Source organism: Gnatocerus cornutus, chromosome 4 (genome assembly GCF_029298725.1).
Source record: "Gnatocerus cornutus isolate USDA-ARS CGAHR chromosome 4, icGnaCorn1.1, whole genome shotgun sequence".
NCBI classification, from domain to species: Eukaryota; Metazoa; Arthropoda; class Insecta; order Coleoptera; family Tenebrionidae; genus Gnatocerus; species Gnatocerus cornutus.
The window spans coordinates 6,470,792-6,493,604 of NC_142236.1; the positions used below are offsets into that span (position 1 = coordinate 6,470,792).

Sequence of the window (22,813 nt, forward strand, 5' to 3'; positions counted from 1 at the left end):
TTCAAATTATGACGACATGAAATTTTCTCACCATCTGAGTCAAGCCGCGGCAGTCATCAACAGCTTTTTACATTTCTTGATATCCCTTAATTAAAGGTGTCACGGTAATTATTAAAAAACTAGCTCCATTTACAACGAAAACGACTCAATTAATTCCATCTTTGATTCACTCTTAAGTGTTTCATTTAATTTGAAGACATTATCGAAGCCAGCCGTCACATTTTTCAATATCGCGGTCTTGGAACTTTTAATAAATTTTTTTACAGCCTGTAAAACAACGCATCTTCGCCCAGCGCTAGAGATTGAAATTCTTATTTATAAAACGAGGTCGCAGTTTCTTATATCTTCGTAAGATTGTGTTTGTTTGGCAGTTTTTCCACATTTTTAATTAAAGTTGAGTGTTTTATGCGCCTAGCCTCTCCACTTTTATGCTGATTAGCATGTCGGAAAAATCTCTGGCGTTCGATGAATATGAACGATCAACAACTTAATAGTTTATGGCGGAGTTGGGAAAATTAACTTGCTGGGAAGTTAATGAGATTTGAACTGGTGGAAAAACTTAATTGCTTTTTGCTTTACCTTTCGAGGTTTCAAACTGAGGGAGATAATTATGAAGTGGGTATTAGTTTTGCCAAAGTTGAGGTGTTTTCGAGTGAAAATTTTCGGAGGGAGCTTGGAGAAAATTGTTTTAGATTCGGGTCGATTTTCCAGGTGTTTAGAGATTGCACAACTTTAAGTACCACGGCACCTGCATGCATCAAATATTGACTTAACGCAAGCGTAACGAAACTAATTGAAAGTGCAGAGATCTACAGTTACGCATTGGGAAATAATTTATGCTCTTCTTATTGGATTGTCACAAACACTTCTCTCTTTTGAATATTGATCAGACTAGTCTGCAAAAAAGTATTTTTGTCTCCAAACGTCACAAAAGTCACTATTTTTTAATCGTTTTTAGACAATAATGTAGGCAATTTTGTAATGAGTAATAAAATGCGCCCGTTGTCATGGAAACAGTTTTTCTAACTTTTTTGAGACTTTTTGAGACTTCCGGTCTTAACTTTGAAACTCTTTGAAAACAGCAAAATTTAGAGCAAAAAGCCCTCAGATAAGCTTTTGATGCAAAAATAGGCAAATAAGTATGTAAACAGACAGAACTTGGTTCAAAAACCAGTCAGATAAGCTCGGAAGGCACTGAAATTTAAAGCAAATGCCACTCAAATAAGCACTAAAACCGACAAAATTTTATACAGAAGACACTCAGAGAAACTCTTGAAGCTGCAAAACTTGATCTAAAAGACACTCAGGTAAGCTTTTCAGGTGGCAATATTTGATGCAAAAAACAGTCAGAAAAACACTTAAAATGACAGAATTGGGTGCAATTGACGCTCAAATAAGCGCTTGATGTAAAAAAACAATTAGATAAGTTCCCATAGCACCGAAATGTAAAGCAGAATACTCTTAGATAAGCACCTAAACCGATAGAAAATAATACAAAAAAAACTCAAATAAGTTCTTGAAGAAGCGAAATTTTATGCAAAAAAAGTCAAATATGCTCTGAAAGCTAAGAAATTTAAAGCAAAATACACTCAGATAAGCTCTTAGAACAACAGAATTTGATGCAAAAGACTCTTAAATAAGCACTTGAAGCGGCAAAACTTAATGCAAAAGTCAGATGGTCATTTAAAGCGTCAGAACTTAAGACAAATAAACTTTAAAAGCACATAAATTTAAAGCAAAAGACATGTAGATGAGCACTGAAAACGACAGAACCGGATGTAACAGAACTTAAACGAAAATTTACTATTTTTTCTAGAATATGATCTTTAGGAAATGTGTTAATTTTTTTGTCTAAATATAACAACAAAATTTTTAAAAATTCACTGAACTAAAATTAAAAGCAAGTATGTACTAAGATTTGATGGGAGAGAATATTTCAAGCTGTTTTATCAAAATAAATATTCATATTTCATTCGATAGTGTTGATTTCAAGAAATGGGTCAATTTCCCCTTGTTAAAACTGCCAAACGAGAAATTTTCGGAAAATTCACAGAATTAAGAAGTTGACGAATTTTTAGATTTTATGGAAGAAACAATTTGGACATGTTTCTTCAAATTAAAACTTTCAGTTTCAACAGAGAGCATTGATTTCAGGAAATGTTTCAATTTTTTCAGAGATATTCTCTGTCTAAACCGCCAAAGAGATTTTGAGCTCTTCTTTGCAAATCCAAGCCAGAAAACGACGAGAATCAGCGAGAAATCATCGTTTATCATCAAAATAAGCGGATTTCTCTACGAATTTTGATAATTTCGTGCAGATTTCAGCTGTTTTCTTGCCATTCAGCCTTTGAATTTTGATAAAAATTGGTGATTTTGTAGATTTCGAGCTCTTCTTTGCGAATCCAAGCCAGAAAACGGCGAGAATCAGCGAAAAATAGTTGTTTAGGATCACAATAAGCGGATTTCTCTAAGAATTTTGATGATTTCGTGCAGATTTCTGCAGTTTTCTTGCCATTCAGCCTTTGAATTTTGATAAAAATTGGTGGTTTTGTAGATTTTGAGCTCTTTGCGAATCCAAGCCAGAAAACGGCGAAAATCAGCAAGCAATCGTCGCTTAGCATCGAAATAAGCAAGAATTTTGATGATTTCGTTCAGATTTCCGCTGTTTTCATGCAATTCAGTCGTTGAATCTTGATAAAAAATGGTGGTTTTGTAGATTTCGAGCTCTTCTTTGTGCATCTAGGCCAGAAAACGGCGAGAATTAGCGAAAAATGGTTGTTTGGCATCGAAATAAGCGGATTTCTCTAACAATTTTGATGATTTCGTTCAGATTTCCGCTGTTTTCTTGCAATTCAGCCTTTGAATCTTGATAAAAAATGGTGGTTTTGTAGATTTCAAGCTCTTCTTTGTAAATCTAAGCCAGAAAACGGCGAGAATCAGCGAAAAATGGTTGTTTTGCATCGAAATAAGCGGATTTCTCTAAGAATTTTGATGATTTCGTGCAGATTTCAGCAGTTTGCTTGCCATTCAGCCTTTGCATTTTGATAAAAATTGGTGGTTTTGTAGATTTTGAACTCTTTGCGAATCCAAGCCAGAAAACGGCGAAAATCAGCAAGAAATAGTCGTTTAGCATCGAAATAAGCAAGAATTTTGATGATTTCGTTCAGATTTCAGCAGTTTTATTGCCATTCACCCTTTGAATTTTGATAAAAAACGGTGGTTTTGTAGATTTCGAGCTCTTCTTTGCGAATCCAAGCCAGAAAACGGCGAGAATCAGCAAGCAATCGTCGCTTAGCATCGAAATAAGCAAGAATTTTGATGATTTCGTTCAGATTTCCGCTGTTTTCTTCCAATTCAGTCGTTGAATCTTGATAAAAAATGGTGGTTTTGTAGATTTCGAGCTCTTCTTTGTGCATCTAGGCCAGAAAACGGCGAGAATTAGCGAAAAATGGTTGTTTGGCATCGAAATAAGCGGATTTCTCTAACAATTTTGATGATTTCGTTCAGATTTCCGCTGTTTTCTTGCAATTCAGCCTTTGAATCTTGATAAAAAATGGTGGTTTTGTAGATTTCGAGCTCTTCTTTGCAAATCCAAGCCAGAAAACGACGAGAATCAGCGAGAAATCATCGTTTATCATCAAAATAAGCGGATTTCTCTACGAATTTTGATAATTTCGTGCAGATTTCAGCTGTTTTCTTGCCATTCAGCCTTTGAATTTTGATAAAAATTGGTGATTTTGTAGATTTCGAGCTCTTCTTTGCGAATCCAAGCCAGAAAACGGCGAGAATCAGCGAAAAATAGTTGTTTAGGATCAAAATAAGCGGATTTCTCTAAGAATTTTGATGATTTCATGCAGATTTCTGCAGTTTTCTTGCCATTCAGCCTTTGAATTTTGATAAAAATTGGTGGTTTTGTAGATTTTGAACTCTTTGCGAATCCAAGCCAGAAAACGGCGAAAATCAGCAAGAAATAGTCGTTTAGCATCGAAATAAGCAAGAATTTTGATGATTTCGTTCAGATTTCCGCTGTTTTCATGCAATTCAGTCGTTGAATCTTGATAAAAAAAATGGTGGTTTTGTAGATTTCGAGCTCTTCTTTGTGAATCTAAGCCAGAAAACGGCGAGAATTAGCGAAAAATGGTCGTTTGGCATCAAAATAAGCGGATTTCTCTAAGAATTTTGATGATTTCGTTCAGATTTCCGCTGTTTTCTTGGAATTCAGCCTTTGAATCTGGATAAAAAATGGTGGTTTTGTAGATTTCAAGCTCTTCTTTGTAAATCCAAGCCAGAAAACGGCGAGAATCAGCGAAAAATGGTTGTTTAGCATCGAAATAAGCGGATTTCTCTAAGAATTTTGATGATTTCGTTCAGATTTCCGCTGTTTTCATGCAATTCAGTCGTTGAATCTTGATAAAAAAAATGGTGGTTTTGTAGATTTCGAGCTCTTCTTTGTGAATCTAAGCCAGAAAACGGCGAGAATTAGCGAAAAATGGTCGTTTGGCATCAAAATAAGCGGATTTCTCTAAGAATTTTGATGATTTCGTTCAGATTTCCGCTGTTTTCTTGCAATTCAGCCTTTGAATCTTGATAAAAAATGGTGGTTTTGTAGATTTCAAGCTCTTCTTTGTAAATCCAAGCCAGAAAACGGCGAGAATCAGCGAAAAATGGTTGTTTAGCATCGAAATAAGCGGATTTCTCTAAGAATTTTGATGATTTCGTTCAGATTTCGGCTGTTTTCTTGCAATTCAGCCGTTGAATTTTGACAAAAATTGTTGGTTTTGTAGATTTCGAGCTCTTCTTCGCGAATCCAAGCCAGAAAACGGCGAGAATCAGCGAGAAATTGTTTTTTAGCATCGAAATAAGCGGATTTCTATAAGAATTTTGATAATTTCGTGAAGAACTTTCCGAAAATTTACAGATTTAAAAAATTGTCACATTTTTAAATTTCTTGGAAGAGATTTTTTGGAGAAGTTATTAAGTTGTTAGTAAATTAAAATTTTCAGTTTTATTTAAAAGTGTTGACTTCAGGAAGTGTCAAATGTCACATACATATTTTCTGTGTAAATACAAAAATTACAAAGTTTTTGAATATTCACAGAAGTAAGAAAAAAAGAACATTTTTTTTTGAAAATTTATTGGAAGAGAAACTTTAAAGACTGTCTCAAATTTAATTTTGCTATTTCATTAGATTTCCTTTGTCTAAATAAAAATAATGATCACAAACTTTTAGAACATTAAATTGAAGTAAGGAAATTTATAATTTAAAAAAAATTGAAAATTCACTATTCAGAAACTAAAATTATCTAAAAACATGGAAATATTGGAATAAAAGATTCACTCAAACTCTAATAAAGAGAATCCAAAAATGTAATCTGGTCCTTGACCACCGTAAATTCATCGAGTCTGGAAAACGAAATTCGAACTGAAACATAAAGAGACCTAAGAATTAATAAAGAATTCTGAAATTTTAAAACAATGCGCCTGAAACCTGAAAATCCCAGAATCTAAGAATCCGGAATTAGGAAATCATTTTCTTCAAGTTCGAGGTCTCACAACCTCGTCATTCCAAAGTAGTAAAACAGCAAAATCAAGTTTTAAGCGCACCAATAAAAAAGCAGTTCAACCCCCGAAGCCCCGATATAAATCGGAATTATAAAAACAAAGAATGATGAATTAAAACACGTCGATTTGTCCCTTCGTAAACCCGTTTTTTACGATCCTATAAATAAAATATAATCTGACCATCCGCTATAAACGTCGCATAAAATAAAATACAAAATAACCGCGCGAATAATCCCCCATGAAATCGGATGAGCTAATGAAAAGAAATTCGCACGAGTGAAAAAACCTCTCGAAAAGCACTCGAAATTCCCCAAGTCATTTAAATTCAGTGTCGGCGAAACGAGCATTTGTACTCAGTTAATTAATTAAAAGCTGGCATTACGACCTTGAGGCGTCTCTTTGTCCAAAGTGGAGAAAGTATTTAGAGGGCGATTAGTCTTTTCGACTGTGATGGAAGACTAGCGACCCTCGGCGAATTTTTTCGGTGGGATTTATGGGAACATTAAACGTTTCGATTTTTTTATTTATTGTGCACGCCCTCGACGCATTTACATTCGTCCCATGCGGTGTCGGTTAAGGAATCCAATTAGCTTTTTTCAGGAAGACACTCTTTGTATTCACCACATATATCACGATAAGCCAGCATCGATACGAGATTTTATTGCCTGTAAACGCCTACGCGACCTTTTGCATTATGTCTTATTCAGAGCAATTGATACGAACGGGACAAATAAGCACTTATCAGCTTATCAAGATTCAACGCAGAGAAGTGCTGTGACAATGAAATGAGGAGAGAATAAATTATTTCCCTATGCTTGACTGTGGAGCCGCAGATACTTTCTATTCAATGTTTCACAAAATTTACGAACTTGAAAAATATGCGGCGGAAACTAAAAAAAACTAAAAAGAGTCTGCGTTTTCTGAAGGCGGAAATAGACTTGCGAGAAACTTGCGTGAGTGCTCGCGCGAGTTCTTCCTTACGTGTTTACACTGTTTGCGAGAAATATTGCAAGTTTCTCCTGCGAGAATCTAGTGAGTTTTTACTTTTTGAGTATCTTCTATAGATGCTTTAGATTTTCAAGATTTTTTGTAATATTATATCTTTCACATTATTTTTAGTTTATCTAGACTGTGTTATTTTTCCAGAATTTTCCTTTGCTTTTTTCCACTTTTTTATATTCTAAATCGGCTTCAGTCTAGACAAAGGAGAGAAAATTGAAACTTTTCTTGAAGTCAAAACGCTCATAAATTTTAAAACTGTAATTAGAGATAACAGATAGCGCCATAATTTTATTTTACCAAATATTAAATTTCGCTAGTTTCTTAGTTCTGCAAATTAGACTCCTGAAATCAACACTCTTAGAACAAATTAGAAATTTGAATTTGGAGTAACTTTTCCGAAACGTCTTTCATGAAAAGTTTCTTAAATTTGTAAATTTTCGGAAAATTCCTAGTTTGGCAGTTTAGGCAGGGAAAAGCTTAAAGCTTTAAAAAATTGACACATTTCCTGAAAAGAACACTCAAATTAAATAGGAAATTTTAGTTTAAGTCTACCTTTTCAAAGTTGGTCTTTCACCAAAAAAAACTCAGCTCTTTTTTTTAATTTTGCAATTATTTGAAACTTTCGTAAATCTAACGTTTGGACAGAGGAAAGTTACGAGAAAATGAACACTTTTTTCGAAATCAACATTCTCGGAAAAGACTGCAAAATTGAATTTGAGGTAACTTTTTCAAAATTTCGTTCCCATGAAATCTAAAAATTTGGGATTTTTTAATTCTGAGAATTTTCGAAAAATTCCTCGTTTGGCAGTTTAGACAGGGAAAAGCTTGGTGAAAATTGACACATTTCCTGAAATGAACACTCGAATAAAATAAGACAGTTTAGTTTGAGTTAAATTCTCTAAAATTGGTTTTTCAACAAATCAAGAAAATCTGTTTTTTTTTAATCTGCGATTATTTAAAATTTTTGTAATTCTAATATTTGTACAGAAAAAAACTACGAAAAATTAACACTTTTCCTGAAATCAACACTCTTAGAAGAAATTAAAAATTTCAATTTGGAGTAACTTTTCCGAAACGTTTTCCATGAAATTTAAAAGTTTTTTAAGTTTGTAAATTTTCGGAAAATTCCTAGTTTGGCAGTTTAGACAGAAAAAAGCTTGAAAAATTGACACATTTCCTGAAAAGAGCACTCGAATGAAATAAGAAATTTTAGTTTAAGTCTACCTTTCCAAAGTTGGTATTTCACCAAATAAAAAATTGGATATTTTTTTTAATTTCGTAAATATTTAAAATTTTCGTAATTCTAACGTTTAGACAGAGGAAAGTTACGAGAAAATTAATACTTTTCCTTAAATCAAGAGACTGCAAAATTTAATTTGAGTTACCTTTTTCAAAATTTCGTTCCCATGAAATCTAAAAATTGGCGATTTTTTAATTCCGTGAATTTTCGAAAAATTTCTCGTTTGGCAGTTTAGACAGGGAAAAGCTTCGTGGAAATTAACACATTTCCTGAAATGAACATTTGAATAAAATACGACAGTTTAGTTCTCCAAAATTGGTTTTTCAACAAATCAAAAAAATCGTCTCTTTTTTTAATTCTGCGATTATTTAAAATTTTTGTAATTCTAATATTTGGACAGAGAAAATTAACACTTTTCCTGAAATCAATACTCTTAGAAGAGATTAGAAATTTTAATTTGACGTAACTTTTCCAAAGTTTTTTTTCCCATTAAATCTACAAATTTTCTAATTTCTTAATTCTGTGAATTTTCGGAAAGTTGCTTGTTTGGCGGATTAGACAAGGAAAACTTTCAAGGATATTGACATATTTCCTTAAATCAACACTTTCAGATGAAATTGAAAATTTTAATTTGAGGTAACTTTTCCAAAATTTCTTTTCTATGAAATCTAAAAATTTGCTGTTTTTTTATTTTGTAGATTTTCGTAAAATTTTTTGTTTGGCAGTTTCGATAGAGTAAAGCTTCGTGAAAATTGACATATTTCCTGAAATGAACATTCGAATAAAATAGGAAATTCTTATTTAAGTCAACATCTTCAAAATTGGTATAATACATATTAGTACCAAATCAAAAAAATTGCCTCTTTTTTAATTCTGCGATTGTTTAAAATTTTTGTTATTCTAACAATCAGACAGAGGAAATCTACTAGAAAATTAACACTTAGTGACTGGAAATTTCAATTTGAGGTAACAGTTTCAAAAATTTCTTTTTCATGAAATCTAAACATTTGCTAATTTCTTAATTCTATGAATTTTCGGAAAATTTCTCATTTGGCAGATTAGACAGGGAAGTTTCAAGAAAATTGTCACATTTCCTGAAGTGCACCCTCGAATAAAAAAAGAAATTTTGATTTAAATCCACTTCTCCAAAGTTGGTCTTCCATCAAATCAAAAAAATTGGCACTTTTTTTAATTCTGCGATTATTTAAAATTTTCGTAATTCTTACATTTAGACAGGAAAACAGACAAATAGACAGAAAATTAACACTTCCTGAAATCAACACTCTCAGAAGAAACTGTAAATTTTAATTCTATGTAACATTTTCAACATTTCTTTTTCATAAAAATTAAAATTCAATTTAATAATTTCTTAATTCTGTAAATTTTTGGATATTTTTTCGTTTGGCAGTTTCGACAGAGAAAATCACTTTTCGGAAACTTACTTATATTTATATTTAACAGAGGAAAAATAAAAGAAAATGGAAACATCGTGTAATTCATTTTGTAAAAGAACTAAATACACTCAAGATGAAAAAAGAAGAATAAAAAAAAACTTTACATACATTGCAAATTACAACCCCCGTTCTTGACTCATTTGTCCACCCCCATCCGAGGGTGAATTCCACAATTTTTCCTCAAAGCACCACCCCTATCCAAACATCATTCCCACAAGCATCACTAATTCACCCAGTTGTTTGTCGTCGACCTCACAAAGTATTTCTTCATCCATTCGTAAATAACAATTTCCATTCGAAATCTGTCTCGGGGTGATTTTCACCATTTTGTATGCACCCTCCATCTCTGTAATATCATCTCATCATCACAATCGCGTTATGAAGCGCTTGTTTAGCGCGACACATCTGCACCCCTTCCTAATCAAATTCCAAAAGGATTGAAATTTTTAACATCCTTTGTTTCAGGTCCTCCAGGACCCCCAGGCCCTCCAGGACCTCCCGGAAAACGCGGCAGGAAGGGAAAGAAGGGCGACGTCGGAGATGCAGGACCTCCAGTAAGTCGCATTTAACCATTACGAGCACGTCTTGAGCGTTCGCACACCACACTAACAATTCTGATTTTGTTCTTTTTTATTTGCCCTTAGGGTTCCGCTGGGGCGCCGGGCAAGAACGGCTTTCCGGTATTGTTTTTTTTTTATTTTTTCGTTTCATGTTACTAATATTAATTGGTGTCATTCATCTTCATTTTCACAACGACATGGAGAGGTTTGACCACAAGAAGTGATGTTGGAGATTTGTCTTTAAGGCCGCCATCTTGTGGTGATCGCCATTTTGTCGTCTCCAGCATCTCTCAGTGAGCTCCAACCACCCGTGTCCGTTCCAAACAAGTTGTATTTGCGTAATTAAAAATTTGCAGGGTGACAAGGGTCAGAAGGGCGAAATGGGCTACATGGTAAGATATATGGTCGTTAAGTGTAGTTTGAACAAGTTCCAACACGAAACCATTAACACTGAATTTAACCCGCCCGTTGGCCTAATGATACTGACCTGTCACCGTTAACAACTCCAATAATGTAACTGCATACATTAGCATGTGTTACACCCTGTGTCTACCCTGTCCAGACAAAACGCCAAGCCACTCAACAAGTTTCATTCTAATTGTACTCACAATCAGCTGTGGCCCAAACCGCATCGGTTTGCGACACAACTCTCCTGTGGCTTAGTCGGCAATGTCACGACCTGCATCACTTTAATCCTCCGGTGTTACAGTGGTAAACAATCTGTTGCAGGGTCCGACAGGGGTGCGCGGATTTCCGGGATTTCCGGTTTGTTTGATTTTTTATTTTTTAGGGTGGCGGGTCTCTCTAATTACCAGGACTTTCTTCCAGGGGGTGTGTTGCTCAATCAATTTATTTATGATTTCCCGCATTCAACCCCTTTAGTAAGGGTGGCAAACAATAAAACACGAGTGTTTTATGGGTTGCGTACAAGCCGGGCGCGTGGTTTGACTTACGACACACCCCTCATTACTGTCTCAACACATACAGGGTGTTCTGTAGTTAGTGTAGCTTAGCCTAGACGCGTAGCCAATTAATATTAGTGCTTTAGTGAATAATTTTCATTTCATTCTAACTTTCATTGGCATTGTCATTACACTAACATTGCGGCGTGATGGCCAGGGATGATTCTAACTCGGTTTTTGTGGTTGGCAGGGTCCGATTGGTCTGGATGGTCCCAAAGGAGATCCTGTAAGTATTTTTTTACATTTTGCGTATTTTACATATATTTGATTGGCATAATTGTGTGGAGATTACAAGGATCTAGGGCAGAGAAGAAAATTTGAGAAATTTTTGATTTTGGGTCCAAAATTTTTGAATCAATTTTATAATTTTATCAGGTTTCAAGCCACAACGATGGCGTTTCGGCATGTTACTACTCTTGTTTCACATATTAACTGTGTCAGATTGCAAGATTATAGACCAAAAGGCAGATTTTATTGAATTTTTTTTCGAACAAAATAAAAATTTCCAAAATTTTATATTATATTCTGTGCTGCTATATCAAAGATATTTAGTGAGATTTTTATTTTATCCAGCGCTTTAATTGTCCCAAATTGCATGATTATAGAGCAAAGATTTTTTTTTGAAATTTTTATTGTCAAGACGAATTTAACTTCTACAATATTTTGATTATAACCCTGTAATTGCGGTAATTTTCAGGCAATAGCAACGAGATGTTTCTTTTATCTTACCAATTACCTGTGTCAAATTGCAAAATTATAAATCAAAGAACACGTTTTTTGAAAATTCTTATTTAAAAATCAAATTAAAAATGTCTAAAATTTTAACGAAAAAACTGTAATTACTACTCAAAAAAGTTCAAAATTTTTATTTGAATCCTGTAACTTTTGTAGTTTTATAAGAGGTATAACGATTTTTTTGTGAAAATTTAATATTTGTTTAACAAATTATTAACTGTTCTAAATTGAATGATCATAGAGCAATGGAACATTTTTTTTTAAATTTTTGTTATCAAGACGAATCTAACTTCTACAAAATTTGGATTATCACTCTGTTTTGCTTTTTTTATGTTGGCTAATATATGCCTCACATTTACTCACAAATTTAAATCAAAAAACTAAATTTTTTGAATTTTTTATTTGAAAGATAAACTCAAAATGTTCAAAATTTTAATGAAAACTTGTAACTTCGGTAATTTTATAGTTATAGCAAGGAGATTTTGTGAGATTGCAACTTGTATCTGGCAGAATTAACTGTACGTAATTGTAAGATTATTAATTAAAATTTTGAAATTTTTTTGAAATTTGTATTATCGAGAATAAAAATATCCAAAATTTCACTGTAGAACCTAAGTAAGTTCTGTATGTTTTATGCTATAGCAGTGAGATTTACTGAGATTGTTTCTTTTATCTTGCTGATTATCTGCCTTAAATTACAGCATTATTAATTAAATAACACATTTTTTGAAATTTATATTTGAAAGTGACATTAAAAAGGTCCAAAATATTATTGTAAAATTTATAACTCCGGTAATTTTAAGACTAAAATAAGGAGATTTCGTAAAATCACAATTTTTAGTTTGTAGATTATCTGTACCAAATTGTACGATAATATAATATAATGGACTAAATTTTTCGAAATTTTTGTTTTCAAGACGAAGATAACCTGTACAAAATTTTGGTTCTAGGTCTGTAACTTCGACAGTTTTTATGCGATAGCATTTAGATTCACTGAGATTGTTTCTTTTATCTTGGATCTTATTTATACCAAATTGCAAAATTATAGATCAAAAGAGCCAACTTTAGAAATTTTTGTATTTCAAACGAACCAAAAAAGTCAAAAATTTTGTTTGAAAACCTGCAATTGCGATAGTTTTGAAAATATAACAACAAGATTTTGTAAGGTTGCTTGCTATCTTAGACTTGGATATTAGCTGTACCAAGTAGAAAGACTGTAGAACAAAAGACACCATTTTTTTATGTTTTTTTTTATACCCAAATTTTAAAATTGAATGAAAATGAATTTAAGCCTAAAACTGTAAATTTTGTGAGATTTATATTTTTTTTGCGTACTTACTGAACCAAAGTACAATATTACAGACCAAAAGGCACGAATAAGAGCTATGTATTTTAAAATTTAACCAAAATGCTCCAAAATTTTATTTTAGTTTTCAGCTCAACCAAAAATTTTTAAAACTTAGTTTCACGCTCCTGACTCGAGTAGTTTTAAAGCTATGGCATGGAGGTTAAGGAATTGTCACTTTTTTTCGCGTACTTTCTGGTAAAATTTTGAAATTACAAATCTAAAATCAAAATTTTAACTATAATTCTGTAATTTTGGTAGTTTTAAGGGTACAGCAATGAAATTTGGAGAGATTACTCTTTTGACGATCACAATTAATGTTTTAAGTTAAAACATTGTGAAGCAGAAGACACAAATTTTCGAAAAAATTAGATCGTTTTTTTCGTTTTGTTGCTCATTTGGTTGTAAAACTCGAAACTTCAAACAAATTTTTGTCTTCATAATTTAATCCCAAAGTTCAGGTTTAGATTGGTAATAGCCACCTCCAACTTTAAAATCCCCAGCCCAGAACTTTCTCAATTAAAATTTTCAAACTTAAAAGTGGAGTTTTTTTAACTCCCAATCTCCAGACGTTAGCTAGAACTTAAGGCTCCGAATTACAGACGAAACTTTCAACCAAATAGCTATTTAATTTCAAATTAAGTTGTGTAATTTTTTATTTTTTTCACGTAAATTTTCATTTCCAGGGCCGGCCCGGCGATAAGGGCCAAAAGGGCGAACTGGGTAACCCCGGTTTCGATGTATTCCAAGCCGTCAAAGTAAGTAAAATTCCACCACGTATAAAAATTCCGGGTAACTAATTTCCAGGCTAAAAATAAATTAAAATAAACTTAATATTTATGCATAAAAACATAATTTAATTTTCTTTTTAATTTTGCTTCTTTAGCTGCCTGGAAGGGTAAGTATTTCTGCTTTTTATCCGTTGCAGCCGAGAGATATTTTAATTTTCTCTGTCTGGTTCGAGTTGTAGACTGAATGAACTTTTCTTGCAAAAAATCCGCGAGATTCGGCTCTAATTTGAGACAAAAAGAGAATTTTTCCGTCAATTATAACTTTGTTCGTTAAAGAGTTGAAATAGTATTTTATGCACCGAGTGCACGAAATCGACTTTTATCGGACGCGTGGAATTGTTCGCCCGAGGCGTATCCAAAATCCGACGAGTCCACTAAAAGTTGTCTTGTCTACAACTCCCACCCCCAAGCCGCCTCCGAACTTCGTTTATACAAATTCTCTCTTCCAGGGTTTAAAAAGGTCAGTAACGACGTTACGAGGAGGCACCTTAGGCTACGCCGAGATAGTCGCCGTGAAGGTGAGCGTTCGCGCCGCCACTAAACAACTCTTCACCAAATATTTTTTGTGCACTTCTGTATATATTTTCCATTTATTTTATGTTTCTAGTTGGTGTTTTTTAGCATGGAGGTGTTTACCTGTAGCAGCACCCTCTAACCTGTTGCGCACCCTTAAATCCTGCTATCGTAGTGTTGTACTCACAAATAGTCTAATTTTTAGGGGCTTCAAGAAAGGGGGCATAACATTTCGGGCGAAACTATCATCACACTCAAAGTGAGTCAATCATTCGCGCTTTTTACTTTTTTCATTTTTATCACCTTTTTTTGCTTCATATCGAGGGGTGCTCCTCTTACACTTGCTTTGAGGGGGGTTGTAAAACAGAGGCTGGAAATCTCATATTTTTGAATTTGAGTGGGCGCAGGTGCGACTTTGCATCATATTTGCAGATTAGTAAAAAAACGAAACAGAATGAAGAAGGAATTTGAAGAGGATGGGAAGCAAACCCAAAAGAAAAAAGAAAAATAATTTGAAGAATATAGAAGGAGAATAAGAAAAAAACATTTGAACTGAAAGAATTTAAAAAGAGACTTCGAAGAATCTATAGAATAAAACAAAAATAAAAAATTCAGTGAATTGAAAGAAATTCAGAGTAAAAATGAATGAAGCAAAATTGAGAATTTGAAGAGAGATGATGAAAAATCGTAAGAACTTGAAGTATGTAAAGAGAGAATTGGAGGAACCTAAAAAGACGGAAGCCACTGAAGATGTTAAAAATGAATTTCTAAAGAATACGAAGGAGAAGAATTGAAAAATTTTATTCTGGAAAGAATCGACGAATTTAAATTAATACATTGCAGGATTCAAAGGAATTTAGCATCTTGAAAAAAAGTCTCCGATAATATGAAGAATTTTGTGACAGAAGAAGTTCTATAACAGATCAGAAGAATTCTAAACGGAAAAGCTTAAAAGATCCTCCTAAGAATACGAAAAGGTTGCGGCTTTTAAACAGAAATAAAAGATTTTTAAGAATGAAAAGAAACGGAAGAGAAAAATTTTAATTGAGCTTAGAAGAAGAAACACAATAATTTGAAAAATATAGCGAGAGAATGGGAAAACAAATGCTAAGAAGAGAATATAAAAAAGTCTCTAAAGAACTGAAGAATTTCATCTGAAGCATTTGAAGAAACTAAAGAATGTGGGGACGAAATTCTAAAAATCTTAATATGTAATTGAAAAAATCTGCTGAGAAAGTTGAAAGAGATAATGAAAGAAACATTGAAGAATTTTTATTGTAGTGAAGATTTTGAAGAAAAATTGAAGAATCTAAAGAATCTAAACATCAAGAATCTGAAGAATCTGAAGAATCTCTAAGGAATATCTAATTAAAATAATACAAGTAATCTCTAAATAATATTTAAGGAATCTTAAGAAATATCTAAGCAATTTAAAGAATCTCTATAAAATATTTAAGGAATTTAAAGTTCCTATTATAAGCTTCTTAAAAATTCTCGAAGGAATCTCTAAAGAATTTGTAAGGATTGTCTAAGGAATGTCTAAGGAACGTCTAAAAGACCGCTAAGGAATCGAAGGAATATTTAAGGAATCTACAAGCAATCTAAAGAATCTCTAAGGAATCTCGAAGGAATCACAAGAATATTACAAGTCTAAAAAAACTATCAAAATTAGAGAATGGATTTATGAATTCTAAGGAGCTTTAATAAGGAGCCTGAGGATTTTTAAGAATCCAAGAATAACTTAAAATTTGAAGACTCTAAACCAATCCAAAATATTCATAGCATTTAAATCCCAAATCAAATTTTCCGATTCCACAACTCTCTAAATTAGAAGTTCGGAGATACCTTATCTAGATTTTAACTTCTAAACTTTTAAGGTGCTATCGTCCACTGGATTCTAAAACAATTACAATATTCTTATTTTTTTATTTTAAAAAGTATTGAATTGAGAACTATAAGTTAACAGAAACTCGAATTGCAAATTCTTTTCTAGAATTTAAAATTCTATAGGTACATAATACCTATTTAAGAAATTTGAGATCTCCCCAAAATCTGAAAAATTAGAGAAAATCCAGAAAAATTGAATAGCGACCTATAAAAAATAAAATTGAAAAAACTAATATTTGAGCGAAGAACCTAAAAATTGAAATCCGAAGAACTGAAAAACGAAGAAATTTAGGTCATAATACCTGAAAAATTGGGAATCTCATCAGAACTCCAACACTACAAACCTTAAAAAATCTACAATTTTGTGACCTGAAAAGTTTGAACTTGATAAACTGAGATTCTAAAATCCTGTGAATTGAATTGAATTTAGGAACCGAAAATTTGAAAATTCAAAGGCCTCAAAACCTCAGAGTAAACCTGGACCTGTAAATCTGAATAACTATAATCTCAGATTTTTGTGTTCAATCTGAAAACCTTGAAATTTGAGATTCGCAAATCCTACAAATTGAATTGAATCTAGAAGTCTCAAACCTGAAAATCTAAAGGCCTAAAAACTTAAGAGTCAACCTAAAGTTGAGAATCTGTGAACCTAAAAGTTTCAAAAAATTCTATAATCCCAAAACTGCACACAAAATTTTGAAAATGTGAAAACCTTGAATTTTTAGAGATTCAAAAATACCAACTGAAAATCCTGAAACCTGAAGCCCCAGCACAATAAAATCTCTCTTGAAGTTCAGAAACCGTAAGAACAAAAAAATTTCAGAAATTTTGGAACCAGAAAACGATGAAAATTTGCTGCAAATGTGATGCAAAACTGTAAATCGCACCCTTTATCAGTCCTTCTAACCAGCCGCTTCCGCCCCACCACCCCCATTACCATACTAAGTTACCCCATAACTCATCTCGCGTGGTAAATAATCTTTGCACATGCAGCCACCTCTCACCCTCGGCAACTCGTTTGTTTTACCTAATAACCTACACCTGACAACCTCATAAAGTAAGTCGGTAGTTCTGATGTCATGTCCTTTGTAAAAGTAGTTTAGTCCTGCATGCCCTGTTGTTAAAACTTCTCTACTCTCTGCAGAAGCACTTATTAAATTCTTGATTAGGGCGAGCCAGGCGAGCCCGGTCCTCCAGGTCCACCAGGTCCCCCAGGCTCTGAAGGCCTCCCAGGCCACGACGGACGACAGGGAATTCCAGGAGAACCAGGACCTCCGGGAGACAAAGGCGAGCCGGGTCCTATGGGTCCTGTTGGACCACCAGGAATCGACGGATTACAAGGACCGAAGGTACGATTGTTGTCATTGTGGCGTCTCATTGTTCATCCATTCGTGCAACACAGGGGGACAGGGGGGTAATTGGGATGATGGGTGCGCCAGGATTTCCAGGACTTCCCGGACACATGGGCTTGCCCGTGAGAATTTTTACAATAAATTTTAGAAATCGTACAGTAATCAGGCATTATTGAATGATTTTAGAAACAAAGCGTTCGAATGAAAATGTGATCGAGTCATCCATGACATCTGTTCTTTGGAATCTTTAGATTTTGTTAGATTTCTTTTGTTCTTTTTAGATAAATTTTAGTTTTTCTCTGCAAATTCTTTGAGTTTTTTTTCATTCTTTTTAGATCTTTCCTGAGATTCTATAATTTGTTTTTACATTCTTTATAAATCATAATTTATTTATTTCTGATTTTTAGATATTTCCTAAGTTGTTTAAAGCTTGTACATTTTCTTTTGTTTTTTCAAAATTTCTATTTTTATATTTTATTCGTTTTTTTTTCTTGGACTCTGTTAAGACTCTTAGATTTTTTTTATACATATTCTTTGAAAATTCTCCTTAGATTACAACTCTTTTTAAATTCTCTTTGGATTTGCCATACATTTTTGCGACCCTCATTTACTATTTAAGATTTTAGATTTTTCTTAGACTTTTTATAGTTTTCTCAGATTTTCTAAATAATCTCTCGTTTTTCTTGGAATTTCTTTTTACGCTTTCTTTTTCCTTACACCTTATTAAGTAAGTTCTCATTGGCTTCTTCTTAGATTTAGATTTTTGTTAGATTCTTTATAAATGCTGTTAGATTTTCAATAGACTGTCGTTAGATTCTCTAAATTCTTGTATTTTCTAAACCCTGCCTAGATTTACTGTAGATTCTACTACGATTTTGTACAAATTCTCTCCATTCTCATTTGTTATTCTAAAATTTTGTCTTAAATCTTTAGATTTTTCTTAGATTTTCTAAAATTTCTTTGAATTTGACTTAAATTTCTTATATTGCCTTCAAATTTTGTAGATAATAATCTATCGGTTCTATATATATTTATATTTTCTTTTTTAATTCTTTTTGGATTCTCTCGATTCTCTCTAGTATTTTCTTTAGATTCTTTAAATTTTCTTTCATTCTATTTTTTTTAAATATACGTATATCGTTTTTTGAACTTTTAAATAATGTTTTTGGATTTTTTCCTTCAATTCTCTAAATTTTTTCTGCTTTATTTTTTAATTCTTTTCAAGAGGCTTTGGAGTTTTTAGAATTTTTGTTTAGATTTTTTTAGTTTTGATAGATTTTTTTCCTACTCTTTAGATTTTTCTAATGTTCTCTATTATTTTTTTGTTTTAAAATCTCTTATTATTTTTTAGATATTTTATAAATTTTCTGCGTTAATTATTATTTTTAGGTTTTTTTCGATTCTTGGGAATTTCTTTAGATTTTTTTAACTCTTTATAATTTTCGCTATAAGAATTTTCAAGCTTTATGCTATTTCAAATTTTCTTAGATTTTCTTCAGATTTGTTTAGATTTTTTCCAAAATGTTTAAACTCGCATTAAACTTTTTAGATTTTTTTTAATTGTTTAGATTTTTACTGTTTTCCTTAGATTTTCTAACTTCTGGCTAAGTTCTTAGATTTTCTAAATCTTTTCTAGATTTACATTAGATTTTTTTAGACTATCCACAAGTTTTCTTGATTCTGATTGGTTATTCTGAAATTTTGTCTATCTTGGATACAGGTTTTAATTCTTTGTAAATTTTTTTAATTGTCTTTGGCTTTGGATTTTTCTTAGATTTTTCTTAGATTTGCTTAAAACTATAAATTCTCTTTCTTTTATTCAGATTTTCTTTAAATTTTTCTCACATTTCCCAAACTCTTGTTGACATTTCCATTGAATCGTAAAGTTTTCGTTAAATTTTTCTTGATTTTTTTGTTAATTTTTAGATTTTGTCTAGACACTCTTTATATGTCTTTTAGATGATGTAAATTTTGAAATTTTTAGATTTTTCTAGATTTTTATTTTCATATATAATTTTTGTTTAGATTCTTTAAGTTTCCTTTATATTTTTCCGTAGATTTTCTTTGCCCTTATCAAAATATTTTAGAATTTCCTTTGTTTAGATTTTCTTGTTAAAATTTTTTTCTACTTTTCTACTGACATTTCTGACGAACGTTTCCAACATGACATGGCCAACTCGATTTGATCCATTTTTTATTTGAACGCCCGATATTTCCCATCATTGTTCATCACGTGTCATCCTCTAGGGAATCCCAGGCAGGAACGGCTCCAAAGGAGACCTCGGCCCTCGAGTAAGTCCCCGGAAAACTCTGGAGTGGCTCTTCTCTCTTGTCATAACTTTCATCTCATCCACTAACCCCCTCGGAGTCCTCGAGCTAGTAAAACAGATCGTTTCCTTCTAGGGCGATAAAGGAGACAAGGGCGAACGCGGCCTCACCACGACCCTTAGCGGCGACTTCCCCACAGGACTCGTGGAAGGACCTCCAGGACCCCCAGGACCTCCCGGTAAACACTCACACGTTTCCCACTTTTCCCCCAAACACAGCTAACTTTGATTTGATAAGGTGAGAAAGGTGAAGCCGGACCTGTGGGCCCCCCTGGTTTACCTGGTGAAAAGGGCGCCCGTGGAAGGCGAGGAAAACGGGTAAAGTACCGAAAGAGCTCTCTTGATCTAACAATGTCATGATGACATCGTTAATGGGACTTGGGATTTCATGACATTGATCTAACCAGACCACATTTCATTGCATAGCTTCATAAATTTTGGCAAGGGGCGGCGAGCATGGGGTGCATGGGGGCATGAGCGCATGGTGGTTTAAATTTCGACTTTTTTTAACACAGGTCTTATTTTAGGGGTCTTCAGTTTTAACTTTATTTTAATTATTTACTGTTTTAGTTCCAGTACTATTGTAGTTCTAATGGTACTATTGTAGTTCTACGCACTAACTGCTGATTAACACAATTAATTTCTCCTTTTTGAGTTTTTTCGTCTGAAGCCGCTTTATTTTCGTAAGTATTTTTGTTTATTTTTTACATTTCGTCTCATTTTTTGTTGTTATTTCGCATGTGTATGTTTAGTTTCCTGAAAGAAGGAAGTTGAGGAAATTCACCGAAAACGGTTTTGTCTAGTTGGTTGACCTTGAACTACCTACAACCAACTAGATCAAAAATTTTCAAAATGCTATAATTTTAGATGCCTTTATTTTAAAATCACAAATTTTGATTTGCATGTGTCTTCTTGAAATTTTAAATTTTAGGAAAATTTTTGAAAAGTCTTAGAACTTTTTTCTAATATGTATCTATTTTTTTGGACTGCAATTTTAGTAACTTTTAAGTCTATGAAAGCAAGTTTTGTGATTGTTTTAAACCATAAATGTAAAAATTACCAAATTTTTTAAAAATTGTAGAACATTTCGGAAACTCTTCTTAAAAATGTGTCTTTTTTTTGGGTCACAGGGACTTTAAGGGCTATAAAATATACTTTTACACGTGGCTCATAGATTTAGACAATTTTCAAAAGTTGTGGAATTTTTTTGACATTTGGTCATCTCTAGAATGTTCGTGACTAACTAAAACTTTAAAGGAACTTTAAAAATGTTTACCCAAAAAACAACAGAACCTAGACAATTTATTAAAAATTATTTAACTCATAAAAACTTGTATCTAAAATCCGTGGCGGTCTTTTTTGACTTACGTTTTTAGGAACTCTGAAGTCCATGAATGAATGTTTTGAGCCAAAATGTTTTAACGCAGAAATGTCAAAATTATGAAAATATACACTTTTTGGAAAATTTTGGAATTCGTTTTAAGACAGAACTCTAAGGTATATGAAAAAAAGTTTTGACCCAAAAATTCTTTGTAGGAATGTTTTGGGAAAGTTTTCATCTATAATTGTTAAAACACTCGAAATCTACAAAATTTTTGAAAATTTTCGAATTTTGGAAAATGTTTTTCTCCAAACTCGATCGCTTTCTTCTTTAATTTAAGACTTTTGCTTTTCTGTGAAAGAGTCTTTTAGGATAGTTGTAACCTAGAAATGCCAAAATCTCCAAATTATAACGTTTTTGAAACTTCGAATTTTTGAAAATTAATTAAAATTTCCAAAATCGATAGTTTTCTTAGATTTCAGTTTTTAGTTTTCCTAAGATTTTTGAAAGGATTTTTTGAGAAAGTTTTAAACAAAAAAAATTAAAACACGTATTCTGCACAAATTTTGAAAATTATAAAATTTTTGAAAAACTCAAAAAAGATTTTGTTCCGATTTAAATTTTTAGGATTTCTGAGATCTTTGAAATAATTTTTTGGCAAAATTTTGACTTAAAAATGTTAAAAATCTAAACGAATTTTGAAAAATTTCGAATTTTTAAAGACTCGTTTTGTTCCAAATTGATCGCCCTCTTCTCCAATTTAAGTTTTTAGGTATTTTCCAAAATCTATGATTTTTTTATTTCGATTCAAGTTTTAGATTTGTTGAGGACATTGAACGATTTTTTAGTTCAGTAACCTTAAAGTCTACACAATAATTGAGTTTTTTTTTTCGAATGAAGTTTTTAGGATTTTCAAAATCAACAGAATTTTTGATAATTTTCGAATTTTTGAATACTCGTCAGTTCCAAAATCTATCGTGTCTTTTCCATTTTACTCCTATTTTATAGAACTTTTAGGTTCGTAAAAAAAAATTGAAAAAGTTTTAAACCAAAAATGGCCACAAAAATATTTGAAAAGTTTGAATTTTTTGAAAACGAAAATTAGCAAATCCTATCTTGTTCTTTTTCGACTAAAATCGAACTTTTATGGTTAAGGTTATGGATGTTTCTGAAAAATTTTTGAACCAAAAACCGCCAAAAATAACCAAAATTTTGGAATTTCTTTTATGTTTTGTTATTACCCAAAGTGGATCCAACATTCTGTAATAGTGTGTGAATGATTCTTTCGTATCCGTTTTAACCGAAAAATGTCAAAAATCACCAACATTTTCGGTGAATTTTCCAAAATAAAGGAAAACTCCAGTCAAACTAGATGAAGCTGTTTCTAAAAATGTGGTTTGGTGTGTCTAGGGCCGAGACGGAGACGCGCTTTCGCTAGGCCCTCCAGGGCCCAAAGGGGACTCAGGTGAACCAGGTCCTAAAGGGGATAGGGGCGATAAAGGGTTTACAGGCTTCCCAGGTACTTCACCTAAATTAAAGACCACATTCATTTCGACACCCCTACATATCTAAAATACATTTGTTATACTAACCCTTGATTTTATCCTTCCCTTAAAAACATCATTGCTAACCTCGATATGCAGGTCCTAAGGGCGACATGGGTCTCATAGGCACTTCTGGCGAGCCTGGTATCAATGGCGAACCCGGTCCTCAAGGTCCTCCAGGTCTTCCGGTACGTCCTTTTTTTTGTTTTCATCCTTCT

The 22,813-nt window shown here is 32.6% G+C and overlaps 1 protein-coding gene across 24 annotated transcripts in view; it reads left to right on the forward strand.

Moving 5' to 3' along the window:
- Positions 1–22,813, forward strand: part of LOC148176256 (uncharacterized) — a 252,369-nt gene that overhangs the window by 217,124 nt on the left and 12,432 nt on the right. For 5 of the 24 annotated variants that reach the window (XM_088034881.1, XM_088034880.1, XM_088034896.1 and 2 more), the window contains exons 2-17: positions 9,724–9,812; positions 9,903–9,938; positions 10,175–10,210; positions 10,548–10,583; positions 10,971–11,006; positions 13,547–13,618; positions 13,747–13,758; positions 14,101–14,169; positions 14,370–14,423; positions 17,221–17,400; positions 17,454–17,525; positions 19,651–19,695; positions 19,807–19,909; positions 19,969–20,048; positions 22,462–22,570; positions 22,695–22,783. In XM_088034881.1, the coding sequence (XP_087891007.1) occupies positions 9,724–9,812; positions 9,903–9,938; positions 10,175–10,210; positions 10,548–10,583; positions 10,971–11,006; positions 13,547–13,618; positions 13,747–13,758; positions 14,101–14,169; positions 14,370–14,423; positions 17,221–17,400; positions 17,454–17,525; positions 19,651–19,695; positions 19,807–19,909; positions 19,969–20,048; positions 22,462–22,570; positions 22,695–22,783 (1,118 nt within the window). The remainder of the gene's footprint in view (positions 1–9,723; positions 9,813–9,902; positions 9,939–10,174; positions 10,211–10,547; positions 10,584–10,970; positions 11,007–13,546; positions 13,619–13,746; positions 13,759–14,100; positions 14,170–14,369; positions 14,424–17,220; positions 17,401–17,453; positions 17,526–19,650; positions 19,696–19,806; positions 19,910–19,968; positions 20,049–22,461; positions 22,571–22,694; positions 22,784–22,813) is intronic. The other 19 variants (XM_088034903.1, XM_088034882.1, XM_088034904.1 and 16 more) reach the window with 16 other exon arrangements.